The 20775-nt window shown below is 41.5% G+C and overlaps 1 protein-coding gene across 1 annotated transcript; it reads left to right on the top strand.

Moving 5' to 3' along the window:
- Nucleotide 1: 1 nt before the first annotated feature.
- Nucleotides 2-19479, top strand: eps15l1b (epidermal growth factor receptor pathway substrate 15-like 1b). The gene is made up of 23 exons (XM_030775351.1): nt 2-74; nt 715-756; nt 976-1065; nt 1815-1862; nt 2504-2605; nt 2728-2793; nt 3102-3227; nt 3331-3390; nt 3661-3912; nt 6237-6397; nt 6849-7005; nt 8007-8092; nt 8679-8751; nt 9188-9349; nt 9525-9722; nt 10020-10163; nt 10915-11023; nt 11340-11437; nt 11573-11633; nt 13326-13408; nt 13840-13933; nt 17091-17251; nt 19094-19479. Exons 1-23 carry the CDS (start codon nt 48-50, stop codon nt 19238-19240), a joined length of 2547 nt encoding a protein of 848 aa, XP_030631211.1. The 5' UTR covers nt 2-47; the 3' UTR covers nt 19241-19479.
- The last annotated feature ends 1296 nt before the right edge of the window (nt 19480-20775 follow it).

Raw genomic sequence — 20775 nt, 5'->3', positions numbered from 1 at the left:
GCGTCCACGTTAAAAAGAATGTGCGCGTTCTAAACTTTGTAGGAAATATGGCGGCGCTCATGTCCCTGACTCAGGTAAAGTGTTTTAAAGTTTAATGTGTTGTTAATTCTTCCATGGCTCCGTACTGGAGGACTACTGAGAATTTGAGATTAGGCAGATCATCAAACCGTAGTAAGAACCCGCTTCAAAATGAATATGAGAACAATAAAAGAGGAAATGAAATCGGTTGATCGCATAGCATCTGTTTATTTCACCTTCTTGTGCGCTGACAGACTTAACCATTTAGCGACACATTAATAACTAAAAGCTTAAGACTAAGGAAGCTTTCTAGTTACTTCACTTTTCAGCTTTGTTCAATCTCAGCCTGTAACGAGACATGCAGTTTTCAATATCTCTTACAGTGTAACAAGTGCAGTCCACTTATTTCAATACAATTGTTTTGACTTTGCGCATAGCAACGTATGAGGCGTCTCTTTAGCCACTAATATTACATCCTGGGCATAGCAGTTCTAACCAGCCTGACTATGTTGCTAATATTTTGCGTCTAAATAAGCGAAGAATATTTATTTACAGTAAAATAAAATCAAGGAAAAGTTGCCTAACCGTTTTGTTTAGAGGAACGATGAAACCTGTCATTTTTGTCATACACCAATGCAGTTGCAAAATCTGTCTGAAAAACTTCCTTAATCAACACCCAGACTTTGTCTCCCTTAGATATCAAATGGAAACCCGGCATATGAGAATTATTACAGACAGGTATGTTGTGGGTGATATATTCCATCTTCTTGTCCAGTGGCCTTTGTTGATTACACTCAGGCTGAATACAGACTTTAGATGTTGAGTTGTACTGTTCTCGGTTGACGGGTGCAAGTGATGTGGTCATGTAGCATCCATAATTATAACGCCTGTTTATCGTGCTCGTTCGTGTGATGCGTTAGCCTGTAAAACCGTCTGTTCTTGACATGGTGAATACAGGTGGACCCAGCCAACACAGGGAAGGTGGGAGCTGCAGAGGCTGCACAGTTTCTGAAGAAATCGGGACTTTCAGACAGCACACTAGGCAAGGTGAGAGAGAAGCAGCCGCGGTTTATCAGTCACTCCTGTAGACCACCACTACAGAATGTGTAAGCAATGTCGTTACATTGACTGAAATGGTTTTCACACAGCTCAAACACCAGAGGAAGAGACGTTTCATAAAACCTCAGTGTTTTATGCAGTAAATTAAACTCCACTTAGTCTAAACTTATTATTTCCTTCAGTCCTTAAGTTGTTGGAGAAAAGAGTGAAAGGCGTGTCCTTTGCCAAAAACTTGTGTATTCTTTCATGTGATTTGGCTACAGTATGAAATCACATGATTCAGGATAGAAGAAACTGTTTTTGTCTCCAGTTTTGAGCTTTATTTATTAAGAGGAGCAAATGTGGACAAACACTTTAACGCTCCACTAGGAGTGATCACTCTGGGTAGTTTACATTATTTAAAAAAAACAAAAAAAACAGGCCTATATCTACATTCCTCCCTCTTTCTAGTTAAGCTCATTCTCAGTGTGTCACCGAGAGAATTAGAACTAATGACACATGGGGTTGTTATGTGTTACAGCAAAATGCTCACATATTCACAGAATCATAGACATTTGAGTTGATGGTGCTATAGTGTCTTGTCATTCTATTTAGGTCTTTGCTGAGTCCGTTACTCTACAGTAGTGTGTCTCAAACCTGTATAATAGATCCTTTTTAATCAAATGTATCTACTGAAAGACAAAATCATTAACTCTGTTGTAAAAGTACCTTTTCACTCTTCCATGAACCCCTTTCAGATTTGGGACTTGTCTGACCCAGAGAAGAAGGGCTATTTGGACAAACGGGTATAGTAAACTGTTGTCATGTTTGTCATATTTCATATTGTAATGTATTGTAACATTGTATCCCCATTGTAAATACATGAGCTCTGTGTTAACGGATGGGGTTCATAAAATGCTGCCATAACACCGTTTGACATACTTCCTCATTCATTTGGAGATCCCACAAGAGGCAACTTGGCTTTAAAGGGGATTCGCAAGGGACACCCTCTCACTGCTTGATGAAAGAACTTATTCATATACACTACCTCAAGTCTAAACTGACTCTCAGAAAAAAAAAAAAGAAAGTTGATTGTTGAGCCCCTTCTCATCACTGGAGTGACAGCACACAGAGTAGAATAGAGTATGTGATCAAATTTAAAAAAAAGGTTATTGCACTCTGCACATGTTCTGTGAGGGTTATGAGGTCAAGTGAGGTCATCCATCACATAAAATGATGCTCTTTATATCTGTCATGTTCTCCCTCCCTCCTTCCCTCCCTCTCTCTCTCCCTCCCTCCCTCTCTCTCTCCCTCCCTCTCTCTCTCTCTCTCTCTCTCTCTCCTCCTCTCTCCCCCTCTCTCCCCCTCCCTGTGTGAGTGTGTGTATAAAATCATGTTCATTTAGACTATGTTCATAGCTTTGATAAACTAATGGTGTGTTCCACAGGGCTTCTTCATAGCTTTGAAGCTGGTGGCCTCAGCACAAAATGGCAATGACGTCAGTCAGAACACTCTGAATCACACTATATCTATACCTCCTCCCAAATTTGTGAGTATTAGTCTGACCCAGAATCAGTAATCACTATAGTTATAAATAACTCCATGTTAGTCACTGAATATTTCATCACTGATGTCCATATTCCTTCACACTGCATGTTTTCTGTCTTACAGAGAGATACAGCTAGTCCTGCCCTTGGTAAGTCATCTGCCACCGGTGACTCCACTTGGGCTGTGAGGGTGAGATGATTATTATATTAAATGAATATATTTATTATTATATAAAATCAAATGATTTATTTGAGATTGGGATGTCCATCCTAATTTGATAACAGGCTGTCAGTGGGAAGATCCTTTAGATATCTTACAGTGGTCCCGAAGTGTTTGATGTTGCCACTGTAAAAGATAAAGAGATCTAGACACCTGTTAACCTTAGGCATCCTCTGGACCACGACTCCAGATATTAGGGTCATAACTGTTATCTCAGTATGCACCAGGTGGGCAATGCTCAGCTGCTCCCTGTCTCTCTCCACCTTTTGTCCCTCCAGCCTGATGAGAAAGCCAAGTTTGATGGGATTTTTGAAAGCCTGTCACCAGTCAATGGCCTGTTGCCGGGAGACAAGGTGAAACCAGTTCTGGTGAACTCTGGTCTTCCTCTGGAGGTGCTGGGAAAGGTAGAGAATTTAGTATTTATGTAACTGACTCAGATATTTATAATAAACTATCCGTTGTTTAGTTTCCATATGTACTTTAGTCCTCGGTTTTAATCCATTGCAGATTTGGGAGTTCAGTGATATAGACAGAGATGGACACTTGGACAAAGAGGAATTTGCAGTGGTAAGTTAGACTGTCAAAAAAAATGCCAAAGCCAGTAAATAGTTTCAGGTATTTTGATCATCTTAATGATTAAAGCTGTCACACCTCTTACACACTTTCAGATCAAGTCCTATCACATCTGTGAGCGGTCTTTCTGTTTGACTAGAGATTATCTCATAAGTAAATAAAGTCACATGGCAAGTTCCTAGATCCACACAGTACGTGCCTCCGCTCTAAGTGTTGGATTTTGATTGGCTCATGTTACCCTGTGTCGGTGTTGCTCCTCCTCAGGCAATGCACCTGGTGTATCGGGCCAGAGAGAAAGAGGCTCTGCCCTCCACGCTGCCCTCGTCTCTCGTTCCCTCGTCCAAGCGGAAGAAGATCGCGGGTGCTCTCCCTGGCTCTGTGCCTGTACTGCCATCTAGCCCTTTCCTGCTGAAAGAGAACTTAAGGCCTACGACTCCTGTTACGAGCAAGAGTCCGCTTACCTCCACAACCAGCCTCTCGCCGAAAAACTCATTCAAAAGCTCTACACCGGCACAGGTACACACACACACACACACACACACACACACACACACACACACACTTTGTCACCAACTGATACCTCAAACCATATCAGTTCTTCCAGGACTCTATACCAACACACACACACACACACACACACTTTTGTCACCAACTGATGCCTCAAACCATAGCAGTTCTTCCAGGACTCTACACCAACACACACACACACACACACACACACACAAATCCTGTCTCCAGCCAAAACACCAGCCTACCAGCCTGTCACATTAAGATTTCCTTGAGCTCAATATCAGAACAAGTCTGCATATACATGCATTAATTACTTTAAAATCAGCAGATATACACCTACACAAAAATTCAGACTTTTCACCTCAAAGGTGTTTTTTTTTCTTCCTGCAGTTGTTAATTGAATAAGGACTATAGGGTCGTTTCATATTCAGCCAAACATAGTTTCAGCACGCTCATGTGTGGAGAGCTATAGACAGCATGGAAAGTTGTCCTTAAGAGAGTTAGGCATGACGGCCTGCTGTAACTCTACCTTTGAATGCAAACGAAAGGCTAGAGATCACTGGAGCTGTCCAGCAGGAAGGAGTCTCATTCTCGTAACGCTGTTGCGCAAGACCCACCGTTTCTTCTGTTACAAACCTGATCACCCTGCTTTCTCTCTAAGGATCACTGCTTTTCATACCGGTCTGTCTGCATTCCACGCTGTACTGGCCTCTCAGCTCTGTTTCCTTACAGTACAACTAGTGTTGCTGTTCCTTTTTTCAGTTTCTTGTTTGTCAAGAGAAGATATTTAAAGCCTCTTCTGAACGATATGAGTGTATCTCTGATAAGTGTTAGGATATTCGTTTTTGGCACTTAATCATGCACAAGTAACTGCCAAGATAGAGGAACTCCTCAAGTAAACTGAGAAAATAGATGTGTATTTAAAGTAAGTGCTCCCACACAGGAGTGGTTTCTGAGCTAATTACAAAATGAGCTTGCTATTCTTAGGGTCAGGTAAAAGAATGTTTGTAAGGCCAGGTCCCCCAGTGGGATTTGGTCGCCATGGTTACAGGAGGTGTCAGTGACTTTGAAAGAGGGTGACCGTCAGGGTATATGGCTAAAGTTCTGTTGGCATGGCAATCTGAGAGGGAGACATCATCGGCTTGGTTCAACTAAGGAGTCTATACTCCACAACAGACCACACAAACAATTTGAAATGAGTCAAAGACCAAAAGCATGAGAAGGCAGTGGTGTTAGGAGCTTCACAGAGAGGAATACTGTGACTGTGTTGTAATGCATAAACCCTACAAATAAAATATGTATTTGAGAACACAATCGTGCAAAAACACACACACGCGGTTCAGTGAGTACTGAAAAAAAACGATAGGTTTGAACAAGTCATCCATCGACCTGTTGTCATCAAGAACACGTGTGGTACATCCCTAAAGAAGTGTACAGGCCTGAGTATATTGTTTTTCTCTTACTTTAATGGAATTTGGCTGCTCTGTAATGACATGAGATGCATTTCCCTGGCGTGATTTAGACCTGCTCAGCTCATTAGAAAAAAATCTGAAGTCATTTCACAATGCTTGCTTTCAGCCTATGGTGAAACATTTCCATTCTGACAGAGGTGGTCTCTTCTAGAATGACACGGCCCCCCCTCCACAGGGCTTGAGTTGTCCCTGAATGCTTTCATACGCATGAAAACTGTACCAATGAGAAGCCCTCTCTGTCCCTGGCAGTGGAGCAATGCCTCAGATCATGACTTTCATACCCGTCAACAAAACGTAACAGGACAGGATTTCTCTATAAATCATGGTTTAGAATCCTCTAGCAAAATTCCACAGACTTGTAGAAAGTAAAGCTAGGTGCACAGAGACAGTGATAGTGGCCTGTGGTCGTCCAACACCATAGTATAATGTTTCCTTTGCTTTGGCACTCAAAAGAACTGTTTGAAGAAATATTTAAGACGTGTGAGGATGTTAAACGCCTAAGGGCTGTTATTGATACACGGAGCCGGTTTTGCGAGATGAGAATGGGAGATCTGGTCCTATTGGGAGTGCTGTGGTGAATCAGAATGTAAACACCCTGATTTGACTGGCAGAACCGGGTGCCGGATGACAAGGATGTATGCAAAGTTTTTATTTACATCTGCACCTCTGCATGACAAAGAATCGCCTTGACAACACGCGTTCTTACTGGAAACAGTTGACAGTATGATTGCTGATATTTGCCTTTTTTGTTTGTTTGTTTGTTTGGTTTTTTTTTTTTTACAAGTTTTGGTAGGATTGTTTAACGTGTACATATTTGAGTGTGTGTCTTTTGTGTGTGTGTGTGTGTGTGTGTTTCAGCCTACCTCAGTGAACTGGGTTGTTCCTCTGGCTGATAGAGGGCAGTATGAGGAAATTTTTGACTTGGCTGATTCAGATTTTGATGGCTTGGTTGGAGGAGGTGAAGTCAAAGATATCTTCATCAACTCGGGTCTTCCACAGAGTGTGTTGGCACACATATGGTGAGAGACAGAGAGAAACAGCAACACAGTTGTTTGTAACCCCCAATGACTGTTAACCTTTCCCCCCGACCTCAGTGCTATGCATTGTTTTTGACAGCAAAATAAAAGTCCCTTTTGAGATTAGGCAGCCTTATAGGAATATTTATGTTCATGATCAAAATGTTATAGGATCTTACACTAGAACTTCACTACACTTCACTACACTACACTTCTTTTTTTTTTTTAAATTAAAAGAGCATATTTCAGTTTACATGTGTGTTATTTTAATTTAATGAATACAAACTGTTATTTCAGTTTATGGCCATGTAGACCTTGGTTAAAGAATCACTCAAACCTTTGCTGAGTGAATTGTTAGATACAGATTTATAGTGTTGTTATTGTCGTTTCTCTCTCTCTCTCTCTCTCTCTCTCTCTCTCTCTCTCTCTCTCCTTCTCTCTCTCTGTCCTCCAGGTCGTTGGCAGACACTAAACAGGCAGGGAAGCTGACCAAGGAACAGTTCTGTCTGGCCATGCACCTCATCCAGGAAAAGGTCAAAGGTGTTGACCCACCACAGAGTCTGACCCCAGACATGATCCCACCATCTGAGAGGGGCAGCACCCCAGCCTCTGTGAGTAGTGACTGATAACCTCTAAACCAGTGCTCTGTCTTTTACTGCTCTGTGTGCAGATGCTGCATTGTACATTTATTATTTTCAAAGACAGTTTGTTACACAGTGTCCGAGCATAATATTATTATTATTATAATCAATATGATCAATACTTATCACAGACCAATATCGAGTCTTCATATTAAATGCAATGTCTCATACTTAACATATGCACATGCTCTCTCCCTCTCCCTCTCCATCTGTCCTTTCCCTTTTTGTCATAGAGTGTCACGGGGTTCTCAGCGTCTGTTGGGTCTGAATTGGCCTCCCTAACCAGCTTACGCAGAGTAAGTGGTTGTTACACAGTGTTTTCTGTGTCACATGATAGTGCACAGCCCTCTGGTCCTCATCACAGGGACTGATAAAGCTACAGTCTTTTAACACACTCATGATGTCCACACCATCAGCTCTTTAATTAAATCCAACTATTCAGCTAGGCTTATCTTGAGTAACACTGCCACCTAGTGCCAATTTGCATGAATGCCACAAATCTGCTGGCCCTTACCTCTTTCTCATCTCACCTAAAGAAAGCCAACCAGTCAGCTAGTCTTATCTTGAGTAACACTGCCACCTAGTGCCAATTTGCATGAATATCACAAATCTACTGACCCTTACCTCTCTCTCACCTCACCTTTCTTTTCTCTTCTCTGTATGATTTCATTTGATTTTATATTGTATTCAATGCATAATTACTAGCGATAGTTATGAGTTCTTAGTCACGTACAAAAGAATAAAAATGTGTCTATCTTTGTGTCTGTCTGAGTGTTTGTGCATCTGTCTGTGTCTGTGCTTGTCTGTCTGTTTCAGAATAGTTGAGTTTGTGCATTTGTCATGCCTCTTTCCTGCTGAGCTTCTGGAAATGGGAATCTGTCACTTTTACCTGAATTTCTCTCTCTCTCTCTCTCTCTCTCTCTCTCTCTCTCTGTGTTTTTCCCTCTCTTTCTCTCTGTGTCTCTCTGAAGGACAGCACCAGCTCTACGGGGTCAATAGAACTGACGGGAATCAAAGAGCTGGATGACATCAGTCAGGAAATCTCTCAGCTGCAGAGGTGAGTACCCATGCTGGGAAAGACACAGAGACTGTTAATAATGAACAACAGGAGAGACAATGACAGTTACTGCCAGCGCACACTTTCCTTTTACCAAGCCTTGATTGTTATAGCAGAAAAAGTGACTCACCACTGGCCACTAATGTATCTGTCATCTGCCTGCAACATTTTCACAGTGGTGTGAAAAACTTGCCTAACCCTTTAGAATTGTCTGTGCTCCTATAGTCTTCATGAGATCTGCTCTTTTTTTTTTTAATGTCTTTATAGAGCGCGTTAAGCCAGCATTCCAGATTCTCTCTTTCCATTCTTATGAAATCAAAGTTTCGTCCAAGTAATACAGGAGCGCAGATCATTCTACAGGGCTCATAGCACTTCCTTTCACCACTTTGTATGACGTTTGGTTCCAGTTCGCTTAGTGACTTTTTTTTTTTTGCCCCACAGTATCAGTCAACTTGAGTGTCTCTTGACTCTCTATTAGTTCGGTCCTTGTCCCTCAGGCAGACTCTGCAGTTTTTCCATCGGTTGGAAAACAGATGTGACTTAGCTCTTTCCCTGACTCTGCTTTGTGTGTACTGCTCTTGCACAGCGAGAAGCGTGCCCTGGAGAAAGAGATCAGAGAACAGGAGGAGACGCTCCGTCACAAGAACAGTGATGTCCAGGTATGGCCATACACGTTTATAACGACAGCTCTCCGTAAAGTGGAAACCCGACTCAAACCTCTCTAGCAGCATTTTGGCAGGATTTAATTGGATGTGACGTGCTCATCTCTATCAGTTCCATATCTGTTTTGACCTTTGAATTAGTGTGCTTGAGAACACTTGACATATGTCTTTTACCTGAGGCATACACGAACAGGTTGTTGCCTGTAAACTAAGGAAAAACTTCAACTTACAAAGAGCTGGTGGATCGTTTTGACAGCAGTGATTTACAAGAACGGTCTTAAAGCCGTCGTAACTGAGAGTTGACGAAACCGTCTCTTTTGAGCGGGACGTACGGACAGATTCGCGGCAGGAAAACCGTGATGTGGAGGGTCCTGATGGGTCGGGCCCGAGCGCTGTCAAAGCCCCTGCGCTGACTGTTTTTTACCTCCTGTAGAAAATGCAGGGAGATCTGGAGCGTGAGAACAGCGGCGTGCAGGAGCTAGAGGGGCAGAAACAGGTTGCTCAGGACAGACTGCGTGACATGGAGCAGCAGAAGGCGAAGCTGGAAGACAAGCTGAACGAGGCCAAGCTGAAGTGTCAGGAAGAGAACAACAAGGTGAGAGAGTCCAGATGACGAGTCGACCGTAAAAACCAAAGGAAAAAGACGGATTTGCAGTAGCGTCTTGGATGGCCCGAACTGAACCGGGTTGTGTCTTAAGTTCATTGCGTGTTTTTGTTTGTTTGTTTGTTTGTTTTTTTGTTTTGTTTTTTTTTTTTTTTTTGGGCTGCAGATCATGACATTGCAGACACAGATTCAAACTCAAGAGGCAGATGTGCAGACTCAGGAGAAGGAGCTGAGCAGGACTAAGACTGACCTGTATTGCCTGGAGGAGGAGGAAAGACAGCTGGAGGAGAACATGCAAGCTGGCAAGGCCAAACTGGAGAGTATCCTCAAACTCCTCAGGACCTCCCAGGACGAGATGGATCAGGTCAGACACATACATACGTTCATACGTACATACCTACATATGTGTTCACATAAACAACAAATATATGTACGCTACACCTTCTGTAGCAGGACGGCCGAGGTGCATTAAGAGACAGTTCAGTTTCAGTCCAACACGACGTAGACACATTCACACAGTTCTTAAAGACAGCCTTGAGGAACGCTGTCATTACCTGTGAATTTGGTCCTCACATGGTTTAGTCGTAGATGATGTATCAATTAGTGTGTTCTGATGAAAAGTGGCCTCATTCCTGACTGTGAGTTTTGGTGGCCTGAGCAGGCTCACGGTAAACTCACCCAGATTCAGAACAGCCAGGAGGAGGTGAACAGAGCCATCGAGCGTTATAACAAAGCCCTGAATGGTAGCCTGAGCGAACTGAACAAGATCGAAGAGTTGGATGAGAGCAGAGACTTCAATACCACAGTAAGTACACAATGAATCCGTTTATTGAAGTATTTCTTTCATTTTATGGAGCATTTCTGAGTATGTGTCAATTCTGCTTCATATTTGCTAATCAGAATAGTATCTGAGACTTACCAAGAACTGACAGGGTCAACAGTTGAACGTTTTTACAGCTTTTGATGTGCGACTTATTATCTCATATGACAGCGGTTAGGCATGATCATAATTTTCTCATGAAAAATTAAGTTGGAAGTGTTTGTGCACTAAAGTAGACTACATATATGAGTACTGTAGAGAGGTTTGTTTGAGTTTCCATGAAGTCACTGTGGTTTTGCTTCTGTGAACATTATTAAAAAGTTTCAGATTTCTGGTAATCATGTTTTCAGAAATGGATCTCATCATGTATACATGACGGGGAGTGTGAAAACACACACACACACACACACACACACACACACACTTACTCCAGAGTTGCAAGAACCAGGCTCATGTAGATTTGCAAACCTATCACACAGCTGTATACTGTGAAGTGAAACCTTGTTCCCTAGAAAGTGCTCCACATTCCACATTATTGAGTCTAAACCATTTCCAGCACCGGAAATGAGTGAATGAATGAATGAGTGACCTGTTTATGGTGCTGGTACCATGTCAATATGAGTAAGCGCAATTCTCAACGTCCATATTACAATGATAATATTTTCTGCAGTAGTGTAAATAAAGCTCTGAATGGTGTGTGTGTGTGTGTGTGTGTGTGTGTGTATGTGTGTTTCAGGGGGATTCTTTCCAGTCTAAAGTGACCATGTTCAACAGCAGTTCTTCAGAACTTAGTGCAGACCCCTTCCAGACTGAAGACCCCTTCAAATCAGACCCCTTCAACAAAGGTTCTCCACAACCTTTTCTGTTTATAGGATTCTAACGTTGATTCATGATGTGAGATATAGGGAATGATTGTGTATAAAATATAATGGAAGAACACAGTTATTTTTCTGTGGCCAGTGAATAAGTATTTTGTTGAAGATTTGCACCAGCAAGCATGTTAGTGTGTGTGTGTGTGTGTGTGTGTGTGTGTGTGTGTGTGTGTGTGTGTGTGTGTGTGTGTGTGTGTGTGCACGCACGTGTATCAGATTAAACAGAATATAAGTTTTAAAGAGAGACACAGTGATACAGGAACCAACCTGGGTCTTCTTACCCCTGTAGCTGATCCTTTTGGAGGAGATCCATTCAAAGAGAACGATCCTTTCAAAGACCCGTTTGCGTCCCGCGATCCTTTTGGAAAGCCTGCGCGTCCCATGAAAGTAAGAGCAGAAATTCTAATTGTCATATTGCACATTTTTCTGCCTTTTTACATTACGCACTGTCATTTTATTTTGCTATTAATCATGATGTCATACTCATTAAATACTATTGTCACTCTCTTGATTTTTTTCTAGCCTGTATCCTTTGGAAAAGGTAGCAGCCTCACATCCACTGGTGCTAAGGCCAAAGATACAGGTACACCTACTGTCACTGCACCACAGCAATGTCCTACAAAGCATATCTGCTTTGTTCACAATGTCAGCTGTCATCCAACACAGATATTACAGTTGATCTACAGTTAATAATGTCTAGTTCACCTTACTTGCACTATTTGCTTTTACCTAATATGGATTTTTTTTTTTTAAAGGCAGCACCTAGTTTTATGAGAGGGCTTATCTCTGTATGACCAAACACGCACATTTCTCTGAGAATTGTCGTAAAGAGGAAGCTAACAGTCACTGTTTATACTGATTCTGCTTGTGTTTGAGAAAGAAGATTATTAGATAGTCAAGGGTGTTTCACAAGGAGCCTTAACGTCTGCACATGTGATGCTTCAAGTTTGGGGAGAAGACCACGCACGCATAAAAAGACAGATAGTCAAGAGTTGTGTAACTGTACTCTATGGTTAATTTGGAAAACCACCGATGATGTGATATTGTGTAGCCATGACTGAGATGAGTTAGCGTGAAAGCTTTAGTATTTACATTTTTGGTATATGAAAACTGAACGCAAATGATAAAAACGTAGCGCATTTCAAAGAAAGGTTTCTTGCAATGAGTCTGTAGGTTTTACATGATGAAATCAGAAAATAAAAAGTCATTGGCTCCACTAACGGAGAGTGTGACGGCAGATGCAGGACAGCAAATCATGGAAACGTCTAATGAAAGACCAAAGCTATGTTTCGTGTTCACTGTATACTATAAGTTCTCATCTGAAGAACTTTTTGTGCCTTTCTAAATTTAACATAGGCATGCATTTTATAATTTTTATTTTTAAAAGGTTGCGGCTTGTCATTTTTACCTGCAAGACTTCATATTTTCCTGTGGCTAAAGTCTATTTATAGTGGTCTACCTACACATTTAACTCCAGGGTTTCTCAAAATACCGCTGGAAAAACAGGAGGTGCTTTGTGACCAAACATAACGGAAAAATCTGACTAAGAGCAGTGCAGTGCAGAATCGCGTCGCAACACAAACGCAGCATAACACGCTCAGCCCCTCACTGTTCTCTCTTAAAACAGTTGCATTGAGGAGGTACGCTCTGTTTTTTGGGGGTTTTTTTCGTCCGTTTCGGAGGAAGCGGGCTTAAATTATTGAAAACACATACTCCCATACAGTCTCAAAAGTACTCACCTTCCCGTGAAACACTGGTGTTTCTGTGTGATTTGTTGGAATGCTCTCACACATGGAGTGTATACACACACACACACACAGCCTGGGTCATAGATTCGTAGATGGACTCTCTCTCTCAATGCCAGCCTTTGTGACAGCCATCACAACAAACAGAGTGTTTCACAATGGTTTGTTTTCTTCTCTTCTACGTTAAGTGTGCGTCAGTGTGTTCATGAGGTCATGAACATATTTGGCGCAGTGCTGAAAACAGAGGGTTAATGGTAACACTGTGAACACTGACTCTACTTAGTGCCGTAATTGACTAATCAGAGACATACGTCAGGCACATCACACGGAAAACAAACTCTGGGCTTTTGAACATTCGGGGTCATGGAAAAACGAAACTGTGGTGCCACATAGCTCCGCTCCTAAAATAGCATCCGAGTTCTTGGGTAAACAAAAACCCAAAGTTGGTAGAACCGTGTGGTTTGGCATTATTAAAGCTTTTACGCTACTCGATGTTTCCACATGTGTGTTCGTTGTGCCGTCTCCCATAGACCCCTTCGCGACAACGGACCCCTTTGGCAGTGACTCTTTTGGAGGGAAATCTGGGTTTGCCAACTTTGGCCATATGTCAAAGGTAGGAAAGAGTTGATTGTTAAAAGAACGTTTTTGGAACCGTTTCACAGAGTAATACTTTTCTTCGTTTTAGAAAAGAGTGGCTCTTTTAATGACTCCAAATTGCAAAATTTTAACATCTCTTTGAGGGTATTATTGTATATTATGTCTGAAGTATTATACCTTTTGTATTTTGTCATATTATTAATTTTATGGCTTACTGTAGACATACCGCAATGTGGACAGGGAACCGTCTCATACTGAATATTTGTACCTTTGGACTAATGAAGTGCCATGTCTTGAGATTGAGCTTTAATCAATGCTACACTTTTGGCTTTGTGAATAATCAATCACTATCTGCTTATTTACCATTAGTAAGTAGAAGAAACAGTGCTGTCAGGTATAATGATGTGCTGACATTGATGTGTTGACTAAACCATGTTTTCTATCAAGGGATCATCTGGAGAAACACCTGGGCGCAAGCCAACCTACCCTCTGCCTCCTCCCAAAAAACCTGGGCCTTCTAAACCAGCACCCCCTCCTTACAGTGAGTACTCTTGTGTGTTTGTTTTGCCTTGGTGCATGAGAGAGAGAGAGAGAGAGAGAGAGATGAAACATGCATGTTAGACAATATAACATTAATATCAGTGATTCACTGTAGTTGGGTATTGAAAGTATACAATTAATCCACATTTAACAGGAGCGTTCCAAATGTAATTTTGAAAGTTTTAATTTCCAATTTAACACAGAACACTGGAACCTAATTTTGTCTGATTTGCGAAACATTTAGTCAGTCTTTTTTTTTTTTTTATTTCAATTTGTAAACTTTCCAAAGATGCATTATACCAACATTTATTTATATATATATATATATATATATATATATATGTATATATGTATATATATATATAATCAGGTTGTCTTTAAATTACACGTCTGCTCTTGTGCCACCAAGCGGCCAGATGGTTGAACAAACTGTGTTCTTATGCAGGGTTTGTCCTTCTCCCACCATGCCAATCTCAAGTCTCTCTGATGCCTTTGGCACTGTCACAAGTCCACAGCAAAAATGATGCTGGGAAAAAAAGAGTAACTCAAGACTGCTGTAGGAAGTTCCCTCTCCCTCCGTCTTAGATAATTATATGTGTAGGTCAACTGAAATAATTGTTGGTAAACATCTTGCATCTAGGGGATCTCAAAGCTGATAGTTGGCAGTTAGTATGCAGTTACAAACTGTACGAGATGCAGCTGAAGCTCATGCACTGTTATTGACTAAAAGTGAAAGCACTTCCCTTTTTTGAAAAACACATCTCTGTGGAGTCAGTAAGCAAGCTGTGAGTTCACAGATAAGCTTCTCTTCAGTCAGACTTTTATATATAAAGCATGGTAATGATTGGAATGGGGAGAGCAGAACGAAACTACCTTAAAATGCCACAAAAACATTATGGTAATGGTTTGTGTTGGTTTTAATCGAAAGGTTTACAGAAGAATCACCCGCACAAGAGCATATGTGTAAGACATGATGATAAATTAAGACAAGATAAAGGGTTCTGTTTCTGCTCTCTGATAATTGCCTCAGCACAGAAAAGAGAAGTGGAAGTGTGTCTTAGCAAGGTGTGTGTGTGTGTGTGTGTGTGTGTGTGTGTGTGTGTGTATGTGTGTGTGTGTATGTGTATATGTATGTGTGTGTGCGTTTGTGCACACATGTGACTCTGTGAGTCTTTTCTCAACTTTTTTCCACTGTGATCTCTTTGTGAACTAGTTTAGCCTTTTGACCTAAGTCTTTGTACTGTCAGTGCAGGCTGAACTCTGGGCACACCGTTATCTTCATGTATGCATCAGCACTGACCTAAACACACACAGGCAAACACACACACACACACACATCCGCAAGATTAGAATGTAGTGTAGTGTCTGTATCTGCCTTTCTTAGTCCCTCAGATGCTAAAACCCCACAAAAACCTTCACACACACATCATACCAGTGCATATGATTAATTAGGAAAAGATGTGGTGTGAAAATGATTGGAGTCTGATTATAGGCCAAAATGTATTTTTACAGACAGTATAAATGGGCTCTTGCTCTTTTACAGGATGTTCTCCTCTTATTACCTGTTTGCCAAAGTCAAACAGGTAATATCAAAAAATCAAACTCTACTATAGTAGTGCATTAAAATTCCTACATTTCTGTTGACTTTCTACCATTTCTGTGCTCAGGTTGCTGAATCTTTAAAGTGAAACAATGTCTGTTGTAAATGCTCCCCTGACTGAAATGGGGGAATGGGGTATCTGCTGCACTTCATTTCTTAAAACACTCTTTATAATCAAAAGAAGATGGGCAGCTCACCTTAAAGCAACATTTTTGTTTGGTGTTGAATTTCAGAATCTACCACTGGAGTGCAGTCAAAGGAACTGTATGTCTGGTTTTGTACAGCATGGTTTTGGTGATTTGATTAGAAACTGTTTGGTTTCAGGTCTTAGCCAAAAGCGGACTCCATCGGATGCGAGAGAAAGGTTGCTACCTACATACGCATATTCGTCTTTCCTCTCTCACATCGTTTTATTACACGGCTTTTTGACGCGCTGTTTATACCGTAAGCTTAGCCATTTACATCTTCATTTACAATCCAACACAATCTGTTTTCTTTGGTTTAAATGCTACACGGTGTTTTGATCGCTTTGCATCATTTCTGAAGTGTTATTGTGTTGTCAGTGTAGATGCGGGTGTGGTCTTCTTGCGCTTTCATGGAACTTAGTGTAGACTTAAATGACCTTTGCATGATGACGGCCCTGTGAAGGAGTAAATTATGCGTGGTTTTCACACTCTCGAGGAGCACCGACCAATGTGATGTTCCCACGGGTGGCTAAAAGCATGCCAGCGTAGGATTTTGGTTTCCTCTGTCACTTTCTGTCACATGTGTTCTTTTATCTGCCTTCCTCTGTTTATCTGTGAGAAACTCCAGTGTTGCAGTCTCAGGGTTCAACGAGAGAGACCCGTTTCTGATCCGACCGACCACACTAAAGCAGACCTCTGTGTACAGTCCTCCGTAACAGTCGCATTTTTTAAGGTCTCCGAGGTGCCTGGGACTTTTGACTTCTTCCTGAGGTTTTATAACGTCGGTCAACTGCGGGCAACTGACGTATGGAATTTCACTGTGCCCGCGGCTTTTGTTAAAAAAAAAGTTATTTTTCAGTTGTTGTCATAGTGGGTTATGGTGGGTAATGGTTATGTCGTTAGGTTTTAATCTTTACTCTTTTTGCAGAAATGAAACTCTGGCCGTGGTTTTGGTGTACCACGAGTAAATCTAGAACTTTTAATAACCCAGCCCTTATCGCATGGCAGGCAAGGATGGGGAAAGCCCCATTTTCCTGATGCAAAATACATACAAATGTAATAATAATAATCATCATCATCATGATAATAGTAATAATAGTAGTCATAATTAGTATTTTCTCCTAAATCAAAACCGGAAAGCTGACAACAAACTGACATGAAACCTCTCATATCCGTGTATTCAGTTTGCTTTGTACATGGTTATTCTAGCATGGATATCTATTACAAGATCAACAAGACATCACTGAAGAGTTAAATGGTACTCCACAAGCAAGTCCCAGGGCATGGATTTGGTCAGGAACTCTTGGTGTGCTCTTTCTCTTGTGTTGCGTCTAGAATAGCTGTAATCTGTCTTCTCTTTAAACTGTTTTTAGGTCAAAATATCATGGTAAACCAGCCAGGGTTGGGGCCTCATGGCCACCACTTTGGTGCCGTTCGTGTTCCGACGCCGTTCGAGGACAGAGGTTTTTATCCCTCGTCCTCGTCTGGCAAACCCTCCAAAGGCTCCTCACCTGCCTTTACTGACTTCACCGCCGTAAGTGACGTCCGCTGTGACCCGCCCGTGTCCCGCTGTGTCTCCGCCCGCCCGCTGCTAGTGACAGTAGTGCTCACCACTCGATGTTTTGATCTCCTCTTTTTTTTTGTTTTTTCCTGCTTAGCTACTGGGATTTTCTCCATTTTATCCCGGCCATCCCGCCCCCCCGGCATATCTAGCTCTCTTTCTCTGCCTCCTTGGCTGCGACCGCTCTGTTGCACATGAATGTGTCAGCGGTCAGACATACCCTGGTTTATTCCCATTGTTTGTTGTTTAAAAATGCATTGCCATGCTTTAGAGATTCCTATACTGTTCCCGCATGTAGCATCTCTTTACCTTTGCAAAGCCTTACTGTGCATTAGATGCCAAACCAGTCCTGGGCTTTGAGCACCATGAATGAATGTGACTTATGCAGCAGAGGTAACCTACTCTGCTTGGGTTCTGTCAAGAGCCTTTTTGTATTTAAATAGCACTGCTAACAGAAGCAGATGACCAGCTCTGAGTTGGTCTCCTCACCTGTAGAAAAAGGTGAACAATTTCTGAATGCATTCTATAAATTCAACACATTCTTGAGTCAAATTAACAGTTAGTTCTTGGTGCACTATCACTGACCTCAGATTAACACACAAGTTATGAAGAAAAGAAGCTTAACCAAATAATTTCCTGTTTTGAAGCACTTGCCAGTAAACAGCCTCTACTGCTGTAATATGCCACAGATGCCTCACAAATAGCACCTTTTTTTTTTTCTTTTCAAATGTATTTTTAGATGTTTAGAGAGAGCCCTTCACGGGGTGATAGGATACCAAATAAGAGAAACCCAGTGTACTAATAAGATCTTTCAGATAAAATGGCCCCTCTCTTGTGCTTGCGACAGAAGAGCTATGTCAGCCATAGTGCTCTGAGATGGATACGCTGCATGACACTGTGGTAATGTGTGATGCAGTTGCATGTCATTGCTGTGCAATTAACAGCTTATGTAGTGTTTGTGTTTGTTCATTGCATGCTGTGTGCTTTTACGCGTGTGTGTTTTTAATCACGATTATAGTGTGTCATATGTTTTTCTCCCAGGCACTGAAAGTTTGAAGGTAAGGTGGCTGATGGAATCTGTAGCCAAAAGTGAACTCTTTGCATGTGTGGAAACCACAACGTGCACATACTCCACCCAATGAGCAAAACAAATCACTCTAAATCACACGGGGACCAAAAAAAAAAAAAAAAAAACCCGCAATCTCAAATCTGATTCACTCACTTGGTGGAAACGAAATGAAAAGAAAATTGAACACGATTAAAATGGTATTCTCATCAGGCAGTAATATCTGAGCCAACCACAGCTTGATTGGGAATGATGAGAGATTTAGTGTTTACATGTCGGTGTCAGCACAGGGCTATTAGACGCTGACGTAGTTGTATGAGTTAGGATTCTGATTCCTCTTTCAACTTTTTTTTTTTTTCTTTTAGAAAATCAAAGCTCAAATGCTTCTTTTGCTCAAATTATGCACATCCACTTTTGTGATTTTATATTTCTTTTTATTAAGTTTGATTTCCACCAATCACCACTCACAGAGTGCACCATCTTGCCTGTTGCTCATGAGGTACAAACACAAAAGCTGTACTGTATATTGTTAAGCTCTCAGCACAGCGCAATAGTCAATGTGAATGGTGCTGTAATAAACATATGATTTGATTTAAAGCACTCATTCCACCGCTTAGCATGTCTACTATTGTGTGTTGACTTACACTGTAAAGTTTGAATATCCACAGTAAGTAAATAATGATGTGTGTGAATGCCTGATGTAAAGCATGTATTAAGTTGTGTTTGTTTGTTTGTTTGCTCCTCATCAGTTCGGAAGTGAAGCTCAGCAGCTGGAGTGGGCGACGCGTGAGAGTGAGCGTGAGGAAGCGGAGCGAATCAGGAGACTCAGGCTACAGGAGCAGGAGGACCTGGAGCTGGCTATCGCCCTCAGTCGATCATACATGCCGAGAACGTGAGATCTGTCGTGTGCGCCCGCAAGGGCCTGGCTCCAGACCTCCACTCGCACGCTCCGTCGCCCTCCCAACAAGCCCAGAGCCTAGAACACAAGCCCTTTTCCAAGCCTCATGAGAATTAGTCCAGTTTCTCCTGCGGGACTCCACCTCCCAGATTCGTACTCCCACCATCCGAGTTCAGTCCTCCACTCAAATGCTCCTTTAAACTGTACTCATTCGTTTAAAACCTGAATGTTATCCAGGATTTGAGTTTTTTTTTTTTTTTTTTTTTATTAGAAATTGTTTATCCTGCTGCCACATACCTGTTCACTGTCATTCAGTGTGCACCCAGATGTGTCACAATAGCCACCGTAACACAGTGGAAGTCTTACTCTTCAGGTTTCATTGGGCAAGCAGGTAATTTGGGCAATACTCATTGCGCAATAGATGCATGAAGTCTTCATAATGTGTCGTGCTAAATTATGAATAGGGCTTCACAGTGTGTAAATAGCACCCTTTCCTCTCCTCTCGAGACCATATGAAAAAAGCTTAGTCGTGTTTGCTATAGCTTATGTCGCATTTGTATGTCTGAGCGTATCTCCAGCCTCCGAGCCTGCCTTCGCAAGCACCAACAACTGTAAATATTTACAAATACTTTGGGTTTTATTTTGTATATAAGATGTTAAAATAGTTTTCTGAAGACTCACTGTGTCTTGCTTCCCTGTACAATATGTATTTACGATGATTGATCTTAGTACGATGAAAAGCCTCTTTACTTAAACCTGTTCACTGTTTTTTTTTTTTTCCCTTTCTTGTTAGGGGCAAAGTTTATGCGTTCCAATGAACAGTTTTAACAAAACACTACATTTTTCATAGACACTTAAGCATCTACTTGGTGCTCTTTGTTTCTTGCGTACTACATTATACTATTGGCAGTCACACAGTAAGGATAAGGTAACAATGTGTAGACCGACCACTAACTACGTAGTTGCACTATTTGCATAGGCAACAGTCTGATTGGAGTTTGTCTGTGATGGAGGTGCTGTTGGTGCAGGGTGGTGCTTTGTGTTGTAAGAGCTAATGCTAAGGTAAGAGAGGCAGGCTCTAGATCGGATGTGTTTGGCTGAATGAAACCGCTGTGGAACTGCTGAATTATGAAGTCGCAATATTTACTTAAACCGAGAACTAGTCCAAGCCTGTATCATTTTCAGTCATAACCTGAGTCCATTGCTCAGATAGATACTCCAAACCTGGTGTAAGATCAAAGCATGTAATTATATTTGAAACGGCTATATTAAGCTTCAGTTAAACGACTCGCTGACATTCATGTAATGTTGCTTTGACCTCAATAGATGCACTATTTCTATTTGAGAGAGTTGAATTTAGCTGTAACTCATTTTACATGCTACTTAAACTCCACAGCCATGTTATTGGATTCATCATTTTAGTTTGAAAAATGACTCTTAACAATATGAAATGAATTGAAGTGGGTGCATGTTAAATGAGCCTTTATTTATGATTTCTTGTCTATCGAAGGTTTGACAGGGTGTGTTATAGTA

This window comes from Chanos chanos, chromosome 5 (genome assembly GCF_902362185.1).
Source record: "Chanos chanos chromosome 5, fChaCha1.1, whole genome shotgun sequence".
Lineage (NCBI taxonomy): Eukaryota > Metazoa > Chordata > Actinopteri > Gonorynchiformes > Chanidae > Chanos > Chanos chanos.
This window is presented reverse-complemented; position numbering and strand designations above follow the sequence as displayed.

Coding starts and splice junctions, on each gene's coding strand:
- eps15l1b (XM_030775351.1), top strand. CDS start 48: ATGGCGGCGCTCATGTCCCTGACTCAG. Junction 2,794..3,101: donor ACTCCACTTGGGCTGTGAGG/GTGAGATGATTA, acceptor TTGTCCCTCCAG/CCTGATGAGAAAGCCAAGTT. Junction 10,164..10,914: donor GCAGAGACTTCAATACCACA/GTAAGTACACAA, acceptor TGTGTGTTTCAG/GGGGATTCTTTCCAGTCTAA.